At 35.0% G+C, this 13087-nt stretch overlaps 1 protein-coding gene across 7 annotated transcripts in view; it reads left to right on the forward strand.

Annotated features, from left to right (window-relative positions):
- The window catches only part of RBBP8 (RB binding protein 8, endonuclease), a 109085-nt gene that overhangs the window by 23470 nt on the left and 72528 nt on the right, over positions 1-13087 (forward strand). For all 7 annotated transcript variants that reach the window (XM_027576634.2, XM_027576636.2, XM_027576631.2 and 4 more), the window contains one exon: positions 12667-12709. In XM_027576634.2, coding sequence (XP_027432435.2) covers positions 12667-12709 — 43 coding nt within the window. The remainder of the gene's footprint in view (positions 1-12666; positions 12710-13087) is intronic.

The raw sequence follows: 13087 nt of genomic DNA on the forward strand, positions 1-13087 counted from the left end.
TGTATTGGAACTTTCCAGTGGTAAATGTAGTTTCTGGCAGAACCTCATCATAATGGACTCATCATTAATTAATGGGTTCTGAAACATGAACCCCAGAAGTATTCTTGCATGCCCCAGTGTACTCGGGAGACACTTATTCAAGGGATGCACTTACCATATGCCATAACTTGTGAATAAGAATGAATCATATATAGTTATAGTTCGAAGAGATTTTGTAGTGTACAAATGTGTACTTCCTATATGTTACCTGGGAACATACAGGAAGAACAGGGGTGCATGTGAGATTTACTGTCAGACCAGACTTTACAACTGAATTAAGTCTGATTAGCCAGACAAAGAAGATGGTGGGAGGAGGGGAGGGAATGTTTTAAGTAAAGAGAACAGCATGTGCAAAGGTTTGGCAGTTAACAGCTTGATTTTAATCAAGGAACTGTAGACAGGTTGGTATAGCTCACAGAGGGAATGAGGCAGGAGGTGGGAGTTTATTAGGCAGGTGGATAGGAGATGATGCAAGAAAGGGAGATAGGCTCAGATTATGTATACCATGCTGAAGAGATTGTTATATCATGCTTTGTCTTTAGGATTTAGTCTAAAATTTTCATCTTGAGTGCCTCCTATTGCATAGGAGTAGTGCTATGTTCAGAAAGAGGTCATGTGATCTACTTATTAAGTCTATGAGTTCTGGATGGAGGCTGCCATCTAAGATGCCATTTGAAAGCCATCTCACCACTCGAAGGTGGTGACCTTGTGCAAGTTATTTAACTATATAGTGCATCAGATTCCTTATCTATAAAATAAAGATGCTATTAATAGCTACTTAATACTGTATTAAATAGTTTCATATATGTAAAGCATTTGCAAGAGTTTCTGGCACCTAGTAAGCAATATATGTGCTAGCGATCATGTGTTAGGTATTAGAATGCTCTCCTTCTGAAGCAGCACCATTGTATTATCGATGCCTGCTGTGGACCATCCCAGCCAGATACAATAAGATACTATAAAAAAGTTGTAACAGAGGTTTCACATACTTTTTATTTTCCTCTTTATGATTTTTTAAACGGCTAATTTCTAGAAAGAAACAAGAATGGACAAAGTAAACATGAGAAAACTTAAATGGTTAAGAAATCTTAGAAAATTCTTACCTTCTATCTCTTTTTGGCAAGGGGGAGAATGGGGATACTTACTTTAAAAAAAATTGTCATGAAATATACATAATTTTTCATCTTAACCACTTTCAGGTGTATAGTTTGGTGGTATTAAATATATTCATAATGTTGTGCAACCATCACCACATCCATTTCCAGAGCTCTTCATCTTGTAAAACTGAAATTTTATACCTATTAAACAATAACTCCCCATTTACCTGCCTCCAGCCCTGGCAGCCACTATTCCAGTTTCTAGCTCTGTGATTTTGACTACTCTAAATACCTCTGAAAAGTGGAATCATACAGTATTTGTCTTTTTGTGACTGGCTCATTTCACTTAGCATAATGTCTTCAAGGTTCATCCATATTGTAGCATCAGAATTTTTTTCTTTTTTAAGACTAAATAATATTTCAGGCGCTGGGTGGCTCAGTCGTTAAGCATCTGCCTTCGGCTCAGGTCATGATCCCAGGGTCCTGGGATCGAGTCCCGCATCGGGCTCCCTGCTCGGCAGGAGGCCTCCTTCTCCCTCTCCCCCTACTTGTGTTCCTGCTCTCGCTGTGTCTCTCTCTGTCAAAATAAATAAACTAAATCTTTAAAGAAAAAAAGACTAAATCTATTGTATATACCACATTTTGCTTATCCATCCATTATTGGACATTTGAATTGCTTCCATCTTTTGGCTATTGTGAATAATGTTGCTCTGAACATGGGTGTACAAATAGTCTCTTCAGGACTCTGCTTTCAACTCTTTTGGGTTATCTACCTAGAAGTGGGATTGCTGAATTATGTGGTAATTATATTTATAATTTTATATTACCATACTCAGGCACTTGGGGGGCTCAGTCAGTTAAGCATCTGCTTTTGGCTCAGGTCATGATCCCAGGGTCCTGGCATAGAGTCCCGTGTTGGGCTCCCTGCTCAGCGGGGAGTCTGCTTCTCCTTCTGCCCTTACCCGCCCCGCTTGCCATCTGCCTCTCAAGAAAATAAAATCTTTAAAAAGATAAAAATAAATAAACTACCATACTCTTTTTCATAGCAGCATTTTACATTCCCACTAGTAACGCATGAGGATTACAATTTCTCTACATTCTCACCAATACTTGTTATTTTCTGTTTTTCTTTTTTTTTTTTATGGGAATAGCTATCCTAGGGGATGTAAGGTGATGCTGTGATTTTGATTTGCATTTACCCAATGATTAGTGATGTTGAACATTTTTTCATGTGCTTATTGGCCATTTGTGTATCATTGGAGAAATGTCTGTCCAAGTCCTTTGCCTATGTTTTAATCAGGTTTGTTTTTTGTTATTGAGTTGTAGAAGTTCTTTATATAGTTTGGATGGTAATCTTTTTTTTTTTAAGATATATTTATTTATTTGAAAGAGAGAAAGAGAATGTGCCGGGGGAGGGACAGAGGGAGAGGAAGAGAGAAGAATTTTAAGCAGACTCCCCATTGAGCACAGAACAAGATACAGGGCTCAATCTTAGGGCCCTGAGATCATGACCTGAGCCAAAATCAAGAGTCGGATGCCCAACCAGCTGAGCCACCCAGGTGCCCCTGGATATTAACCTTTATCAGATATATAATTTGCAAATATTTTCTCCCATTCTGTGGGTTGCTTTTTCACTCTGCTTATATGTGTGTCCTTTGATGCCCAGAGCTTTAAATTTTGATATAGTCTAATTTATTTTTTTCTTTTGTTGCCTATACTTTTGGTGTCTTATCCAAGAAATCATTGCCAAATCCAATATTAGTTAGCTTTTACCCTGTTTTCTTCTAAGAATTGTATAGTTTATCTCTTATGTTTAGATCTTTCATCCATTTTCAGTTATATTTTGTATATGATGTAAGGGCCAAACTTCATTCTTTTAAATGTGGCTATCCAGTATTCCCAACACCATTTGTCGGAAAGACAGTTTCCCTCTTGAATGGGCTTGACACCATTGTCAAAAACCATTTGATCATACTGGGCTCTCTATTCTATTCCATTGGCCTCCACATCTGTCTTTATGTCAGTACTACACTGTTTTGATTACTGTAACTTTTAGTAAGTTTTGAAATCAGGAAGTATGTGATCTCCAGTTTTGTTTTTCAAGATTGTTTCAGCTGTTTGGAGTCCCTTGAGATTCCATATGGATTTAGGACAGATTTTTCTATTTCTGCAAAAATCCTCATTGGAATTTTGATAGAGATTGAATTGAATCTATAGATCTTTTTGAGTAGTCTTTTTCACATCTTAACAATATTAAGTTTTCCAGTCCATGAACATGCCATGTCTTTCTATTTATCTATACCTTCTAATTTAAGGAATATTTTGTAGTTTTCTTTGTACAAATCTTTCATGTCCTTAGTTAAGTCTATTTCTAAGTATTTTATTCTTTTTGATGCTGCTATAAATGGAATTGTTCTCTAAATTTTTTTTAAAGTTTTAATTTTTTTTTTTTTTTGTAATCTCTACACCCAATCTGGGGCTCTAACTCAGACCCTGACATCAAGAGTCTAATGCTCTTCTGACTGAGCCAACCAGGAGCCCCTCATTTCCTTTTCTAATTTTTTGTTGTTAGCTTACAAAAACACTACTGATTTCTGTGTATTGATTTTGTATCCTGCAACTTTGCTGAGAGTATTAATCGTAGGGTTTTTTTTTTAACTTTTTTAAATTTATTTATTTATTTATTTATTTAAAGATTTTATTTGTTTATGTGACAGGGAGAGAGCACAAGCAGGGGGAGCAGCAGGCAGAGGGAGAGGGAGAAGCAAACTCCCCGCTGAGCAGGGCGCCCAATGCAGGGCTTGGTCCCAGGACCCTGGGATCATGACCTGAGCCGAAGACAGACACTTAACCAACTGACCCACCCAGGCGCCCTAATTGTAGTTTTTTTAATCCCTAGCTGAAGTAAACATTAAAAGCTCTTTAATTTTTTTTATTGTGGAAGGTTAGAGTTCAAGTACCTCTATTATACGTGTATCCCTTAGTGCTCTGTTGGGCTCATTCTTTGATAGATTATTCTGTTTCATTAAAGCCTGCTTTCAGCAATTGGATTGCTGTTGCATTTAGGGTGTAATTTCATTTAGAAATCCAGGTATCAATTTACTTATTGTTTTATCTATTGATTTTTTTTAAACTTAAGTTTTTTCCTAAAAACGTCAAAAAACAAAGTAAAAAAAGTTAGTCCCCCAACACAAACTGGTCACCACTTTTATAATCTTTTTTTTTTTGAAGATTTTATTTATTTATTAGAGCACGAGGGGGAGGGAAGGGAGGAGAGGGAGAAGCAGATTCCCTGCTGAGCAAGGAGTCCACTGAGGAGCTTGATCCCAGGACCCTGGGATCATGACCTGAGCCAAAGGCAGACACTTAACTGGCTGAGCCACCCAACACCCCTTTATAATCTTTTGTGTTTGTGTTCTCCTATGTTCTTTTCTAATTTAAAGTTTAAGTCTTTTGTTCTGTTTTGTTTAGGAAATATTATATATATACAAAAGTTAAGAAAATTGTATAATGAACTCCTGTATATTCATCACTCAGCTTGAATTATCATCAGTGAATGGCCTGTCTTATTTTACCTGTATTCCATGTGCTTCTCTATTCCTCTTTCAGTTATTTTAGAGTCTCTGACATAATTAATTTATAAATACTTTAGTAGTATGTATTTCCAGTAGGCTTCTTTAACCAAACAAATCCATCATCACACTAACAAAACAAATTATTAACATCTAATACCTGTTAGATGATAGAGTTCAAATTTCCACAGTTATCTAAAACGTCTTTATAGTTAGTTGGTTGTTCAAGTCTATCTAAAAGACATTTCTGTTATATTTGATTACTATATAAGTTAATTCTTAATATAGACTTAGTTTTTGTTTCTCTTATGAGATTAAGCATCTTTGCTTATGTTTAAGGGTAATTTATATTTCTTTTTTATGAACTGTTACATACTTTATTGCATGTATTTTCTAGGATTGTTGGCCTTTCTCCTCTCAATTTCTGGGATCTGTTTAGTTGACTAAGGCAGATTAGTTTACTTGAAATATTTGAAAAATTGGAAATTCAAATTTGTTGTTAGTGATAAAGAACTGATTTTAAAGTGAACTATGCTCATGGTCATATGTCCAAGGATAAATGTGAATATTTTACATTAATTCTGCTCTTCATTTGACTATACTGTTTTCCCCCAAAAATCTAGCGTAAGACATTGAGGAACAATTCTGAGTTTTAATACAGACCACCATTCATTCAGTGAGTAGTAATTGGATTATATGCTAGGAATGATAGCAGTTGCTGAGGATATAATAGTCAAGAAGACACAGTGGGTGTGGGGGCTTTGTATTCATTTGTTTAAGGAAAATATTTATACAATACCATTGTATAATGAAATGATAGCAAAAATAAGCCTTGGTAACCCTAATAGCAACAATGTAATCTGCTATAGGCACTACTTTTAAAACTGGGAAGGAATAAACAAAGTCTTCCAATTTCTGTTGAAGAGCTGCAATATTCTCTTTTTGGTTTATCATACCGTGACTTTATAAGGTTTACCAATAAGAACAGCTTCAAGTTTATTCTAGGAGTGTTACTGCTGCATATTATAAAACTTATTCTTTGTGACCCAGAAGTGAAGCTAATACAATATTTTGAAATAATTTAAATAGGACCAGACATACTTGAGTTCCTAGGAAGAGATAGAGAGTTGGCATTTTTGATAATTAGCATTCTGCCATCTTCAACATAAGGTTAAGTTCTTTATCCTTCAAATAATTACTTTCTGTTGTTTTATAACTGATTTGAAGAAGATCACTAAATTTTTATTAGGCAGAGTCCCTGTCTTACTCATCTTTACATCCCTATAGGTAAAAGTGCTTGACATCTAGTAAAAAATTAATAAATGGTATCTGAATGAATTGCATAGTTTGTAGGTTGGTCAATGGAGTATTTTCTTGAACATCAGTATTTTAAATCCCATAATATATGAAAATATCAAAATTTTATATCTTTAAAATCCTGAAATACTTTACTACTTTAAAATTTGTTTTTAGATAATAGTATAGAAAGTTGGGAAAGGAAAAACAAATCACCATTCTACAAGAACAACGTCTGTGCTTTTTTTGTTCATTCTTTCCTAGTTTTAAAAGAAATGTGTGTAGCTTATTGTATTGTTGTGATCCGTGTACATAGTGTTTTATATCTGGCTTATTTTTGTTATTTAATTATTTAGACTGTGCTTGCTTTTCCATGTTGTGCATGATCATTTTAGAATTTTTATATATGCCCATTTAAAGTTGGGCCAGTTTTATTTTTAGGCTCTTAATTTAACCAGGGATAAAGTATTTGGCAGATTTCTTCTTCATGTTTCTTAGTGTTTCAGGGTCTTCAGGAGACCCCATTTTATCATGAGGAAGAATCAAGAAAATAAATAATGTACTTTTTAATCAGAAACAACATGCCATATTCATCCGATTATAGAACATATAAAACTCACATATATCACCTGGCGGGTAATTCTTTTAAATTGTATACTCATAGTTATGCTGTTATACTCATCATATTCCCAGGAGAGAGAGTTAGTTTGTATACACTAAAAAAAGAGAGGAATACAGCAGTTTTTATATTTAGCTAACATCTGTGTGTTTTATGAACGGTAGGTCTTAGATGTATATGTGAACTGACGAGACGATAATTTCTGGTACATTGTATTACTAGATTGATCAGGGTACTTCTTCCAGTTTCAAAATCATTTATGGGTTCTTAAAGGTATAAATGAATGAGCAGTATTTAAAAAATTAATGTTATTTTAAAACGTTTGTGTTCAGACGAGGCAAATTTGCTGAAGGCAGACTTTTTGAAGCATAGTTCTTTGTCAATGTATTCCACATAGTTCCATATAAAACTAGATCTTACAACTGTGTGATAACATCAAAGACATGCCTGAAGGGTACTTAATTTTTTTTTAAAGTGGGGGATCCACTTGGAGAAACCAGTATAAGAGGCTATTTGAAAGACATCAAACATGGACTTGTCTGGACTTTGCAGGTTTTGAAGTCTATATGGGAATCAAAATTGACTCATTACTTTTAAACCTTTGTGTCAGTTTAAAAAGAGAGAAAAGAATCTTTTGAATTGTACTTGAAATATATAATTTTTACTTAAATATCCAAGGAAGTCTACCCACCCGTAGAAACTTACATGCATCTGAATACCCCCACTGTATCTTGAGGGTTTTTTTGCCTCATTTGACCAAAACATGGTAAAATGATAGCTAAAACATGCCATATACAAGACAGCTTGTACACTGATCACAAGAATATATTAAGCTGCATGCGTTTCTTTTAAAACTGGGCGTGATTAAATAAAGTCTCTCAACTTCTGTTCAACAGCAAAATGCAGATGAGACCGTTTTTGTTGGAAAATTCTGGAGACATTTGTGACTGAGTGTTTATATCTTTTATCTTTAGGATAATTGTATCTTTTCATGATCGTTCACTCTAGTGTCTTAGTTCCTTTTGGGACAAATGCTGCTAGACCCCAGAATGCCACCATTTTAATAAATGGTCTCTTATTCATGCCAGGTTACCGCCAGCATCTCATCTAATAATGTTTTGGTAAATGTGGTAATCAGTTTCTTAGAAAACTAGGCAGATTTTTCAGGACAAAATTAGAACCCCTTTGAAGAAATAGGAAATTATAGGGTGCTTGACTGGCTCAGTCAGAAGAGCATGCAACTCTTTTTTTTTTTTAATTTTTTTTTTTATTTGTTTGTCAGAGAGAGAGAGTACAAGCAGGGGGAATGGCAGGCAGAGGGAGAAGCAGGCTCCCCACTGAGCAAGGAGCCTGATGCGGGACTGGATCCCAGGACCCTGGGATCATGACCTGAGCCAAAGGCAGATGCTTGACAGACTGAGCCACCCAGGCGTCCCAAGAGCATGCAATTCTTGATCTCATGAGTTTGAACCCCATGTTGGGTGTAGATATTACTAAAAAAAAAAAAAAAAGTAATAAACTAAAAAAAAAAAAAAAAGAAATAGGAAACTATAGAGGTTCTAATACAGCAGGATAACTACTTCTTGATTCAGTTTTGGACTAATTATTTCCTCAGATGTTTCATCAAAAATCCTAAGATAACATTCATATTAAGACTATATAAATTGGGTGCCTGGGTGGCTCAGTCGGTTAAGCGACTGCCTTCGGCTCAGGTCATGATCCTGGAGTCCCGGGATCGAGTCCCACATCGGGCTCCCTGCTCGGCAGGGAGTCTGCTTCTCCCTCTGACCCTCTTCCCTCTCGTGCTCTCTATCTCTCATTCTCTCTCTCAAATAAATAAATAAAAAATCTTTAAAAAAAAAAAGACTAAATTAACATTGAAAGGAATTGCATGCAATTTTGGTCCATAACATCAGTGTCATACTCACTATTAAGAATACTATCAGCAACTCTCACATCTATTATTCTTCCATTTGTATTAACATCTTTAAGTTCAATCGAGTGCACAAAAAGTAGTTTATCCATTTTGAGATAATTAAATCTTTTTTTTTTTTTAAGATTTTATTTATTTGTCAGAGAGAGAGAGAGAGCACAAGCAGAGGGGGAGCAGCAGGCAGAGTTGAGAAGCAGACAGAGGGAGAAGCAGACTCCCCGCTGAGCAAGGAGCCCAATGCAGGACTCACTCCCAGGATCCCGGGATCATGACAGCCAAAGGCAGATGCTTAACCGACTGAGCCACCCAAGTGTCCCTGAGATAATTAAATCTTAAGAGCAAACTAAGCATCTTATAAAATCAAGAGTTTTCACTTTGGTAACAAAATAATTTATTAGGCCCTTGCAGAAATACTAGTGGTAATATTTTGGTAGAAATTAAATTACTTGAGCTAAAAAATAAAGCCACTATTTGTTAAGAAAGGTGTTATTAGGCTTATTCAAAACCATAAGTAAACTGTTTTAAAGTGACAGTATGTATACTCTATATGGGTTGTTCGGGGTATAGAACTAAAGTAAAAAAATTAACAGCAGTGACTTTTATTTTGTTTATAATGAATTCTTGCCTCATTTCTGCACATATGGGCCCTTAATTGTTTCATTTTCTCCAATATGTTCGCCAGTGTAGGGTTAATTTGTAGTACAGCGCTTACTTAGTCTTGTGAATGCTGTTTCCTCAATAGGTATCTCAGGTTGCCAGTGTTACAATCCCAGATACTTTGCTGAACAGACTACCTGTTCATACAGGAGCTGCATTGTTGTATAGCCTCATTCCTTCCGATGGGTGTGGAGCAGGATTAAAGCACACTTTATAGGGGTTCTAATTGTAGATGCCTAATTGACTTGATGAATAGCAAATGCTAAAATTTAAACACACACACATACACATACACACATAAACCTGTTTCAGAGCTGATCTGCGTGACAGAACAAATGCCTCACAGGTGTTGAATGCTTACAAGATAAAAGAGTACTCTTTCCATATTTCCCAAGAATTCTCTTTTGATGTTTATATGGATTTTCTATCTCATTGTTTCTTTTCTTAAAATGGTCATGGCAGGAATCCATTTCATGTTTGGCTACACTGAATTTTAGAAGTCAGCTAAAATTAAAAATAAAATCTATCAATGAGTAAATTTTCACACACTTTGGGAAGAAAAGAGAGTGAAAAACTGCTGACTTTAGTCTTTAGCCTAGTCAGATCATAAGATCTTAATTCTTCAGGAATGATTTGATGCTTTACTAACTACCTTCAAGTTCTCGTGAGTTTGTTGTTAACCTGAATTTGACAGATGGAAAAGATTTTTTTTTTAAAAATCATAAAAGTTTTAATTTTTAACATTAAAATATTTTCCTTTATGTTTTATATTTTAGCAGTTTCCCAACTCTTAGGGCAGATCTTTTCCATAAATTTTTTTTAGCTTTTTATTTTGAGCTTATTGTTGATTCACATGAAGTTGTAAGAAATAAGACAAAGAACTGTCCTGTACTCTTTACCCAGTTTCCCACAATGGTAGCATATTTTATAGCTGTAGTATCTTAGCACAACCAAGAAATGGACATTGATACAACTGATCAACCTTATTCAGATTCCTCTAATTTTATATGCACTTACTTGTAAATGTGTCCATGGTGTTTTCTATGCAGTTTAATCCCGTAGATTCCTGTGACTACCACCAAAGATCCCTTACACCAGTTTCTTAAGTTCCTGACCCCCTTTCTACCACCCTATCCCCTCCAATTTGTGGCTACCCATGATCTGTTCTTTATAATTTTTTCCTTTTGAGAATGTTATGTAAGTAGAATCACATAGGATATACTCTTTGAGATTGACTTTTTTTTCAGCCAGCATAATTTCCTTGGAAACTATCCAAATTGTTCCATATATCAATAGTCCACTCCTTTTTATTGCTGAATAGTGTATGTGCTATAAGTATGTACCAGTTTTTTTTTCTTTTTAACAGTTCACCTGTTGAAGGACACATGGATTGTTTCTAGTTTTTGGCTATTATGAATAAAGCTGCTGTGAACATTTGATAACTTTTTACTATTCATAATGCTTGTTTATTCAAATTTTAGGCTGTAAATATAAGGGTAAAATTGTATCATACCAGTTGGACATTTCCTAGAGGTGAAACTTGAGAAATAGGGCCAAAGTCTAAGGCAAAAAATTGTCCAGGGCCTTTATTTTTCTATAACATCTAGATTTCCTGGCAGCACATTACTACTTGGTGTAATAAGAAGAGGTGACTTTCCCTTCAGTATTTATATGACTTTTAACCTTCAGCACCATGGAGGGGGATTGGTGGGGAAATGTCTAAGTTTTTAAAAACTCTTATTTGTCTAAATGATATTGTTCAAAAGCTCGTCCTAAATTAAACCGATAATGAAAAGTCCTGTTCTTAAAAATGACAAATTTATTAATGTTTCTATAGATATTACATGGAAAGCTTTTCGAAATGTATAACTTACTGGAATCAATAAACTACCAAAGGCAAATATTAAACCTTTGATTTTTCAAAAATTAGTTCATACCTATTTATTGGGGACTAAATCTACCCCAAATAAAAGAAATTCTTGAGTAGATATAGAACTTCAAAACTTGCTAAGCATTATTTTTAAAAGTAAAATAAAATATCCACGATTGAGAAAATTGTAGAAAGATTAAGATTGATTTAGGAATCAAAAAGTAAACACAGAAGCTTTCCTCCCTTTATGATAATCTTATTGCAGAAAATAGAGGTCATAGAGAAAATAGAAAACTAAATAGTGTTGCTAAATAGACATTTCTTTTTACTTAATGATCTTAACTGTATTCTAAAAAACAAGTGTTTATATCATGTTTTACTTAGACGTATCCCTATTTTAAGCAGTTTTATTGCTGTAAATTGTTCAGTATTCTTTGTGACTATGAGTTTCTCTATGGTTTGGATTATATTCTTAGGTTAGAATCCAAGAAATGAGATCCTGATGAAAGAGTCCTATTACATGTTTCTAAATTGCTTTCCAAAAGAATTGTATCAATTTGTAATACCTCCAGCAAAGTATAGGAATATAGTTTTACAACACTTTTATCAACATATTGGGTATTACAATCTTCATAATTTTGCTAAGTAATTGTTTTGGTTTGAACTTATAGTTAGTTGCTAGTAATGTTGGATAGATTTTCATATTTGTTTAATGACTGTTTTTCTCGGGTGCCTGGGTGGCTCAGTTGGTTAAGCGACTGCCTTCGGCTCAGGTCATGATCCTGGAGTCCCGGGATCGAGTCCCACATCGGGCTTCCTGCTCAGTGGGGAGTCTGCTTCTCCCTCTGACCCTCTTCCCTCTTGTGCTTTCTATCTGTCATTCTCTCTCTCAAATAAATAAATAAAATCTTTAAAAAAAAATGACTGTTTTTCTCCTTTTGTTAATTATTGTTTCTAAAAATTAGAAATGTATCCTATTTTGTTCATATCCTTCCTTGCAGTTTCAGTGCCCTTCAGCCTGCTTTCTTCATTATAACTACCTGAATCCCATAGGCAGTGGTCTTCTCTTATGTTTTGTGTCAGACTCAATTAAAATTAAAAATACATATAACCACTATCTTGAGTGTCCTTTGTTAAGTACTTTAGCATTAGCAGTTTTGCTCCTTGTCCAAGACTTCCTGCCATAATCTATTTTAATCCCAAAAGACATGAGCCTATATAAGCATGATTGCTGTCAGCAAATTGCATAGGCTATGTCAGAACATAGGCCTTCGTTTATAGTGAACCTCTAATTATATGCTTGCCCCTGCTATTATAAAGGAAGTAACTCACTTTAGGTAGAGAAAATTTTATTCTACTTAGCTGTCACAGACTAAAAGCAGTAATGTCGCAGATATACTTTTGTGACCTCAGGGTGCAAGTAAGGGAAATACACTCTCCAAACTAATGGCACCTGGCTCATTATTCAGAGCCCAGAGTCGAGTGACTTAATAGTGTAGCATTAGACTCATAAACTCAGATCAACTGCTTTAGAAATGGTAAATGTATAAATGAAATACTGTGGGTTTTTTTTTCTTTTTCAGGTTTACAAGTAAAAGTAACCAAACTGAAAAAGGAACGAATTTTGTAAGTATTAGTATATAACACTGATTTCTTATTTTTAAAGTAATTGATACTGATGTCCTATTTGACCTAAGTGTCTTATTTATAAGAAATTAGCTTTGGGGCACCTGGTTGGCTCAGTCGTTAAGCATTGCCTTCGGCTCAGGTTGTGATCCCAGGGTCCTGGGATCGAGCCCCGCATCGGGCTCCCTGCTCCTTGGGAAGCCTGCTTCTCCTTCTCCCACTCCCCCTGCTTGTGTTCCCTCGCTCACTGTGTCTCTCTCTGTCAAATAAATAAATAAAATCTTTAAAAAAAAAAAAATTAGCTTTACAGTGTGGACCTTGGATAGTTGACAATGCGTTTTTCAGAATTCTAAGGTAAAAAGACTAACTTAATTTTTA

Source organism: Zalophus californianus, chromosome 14 (genome assembly GCF_009762305.2).
Source record: "Zalophus californianus isolate mZalCal1 chromosome 14, mZalCal1.pri.v2, whole genome shotgun sequence".
Taxonomy (NCBI): Eukaryota; Metazoa; Chordata; class Mammalia; order Carnivora; family Otariidae; genus Zalophus; species Zalophus californianus.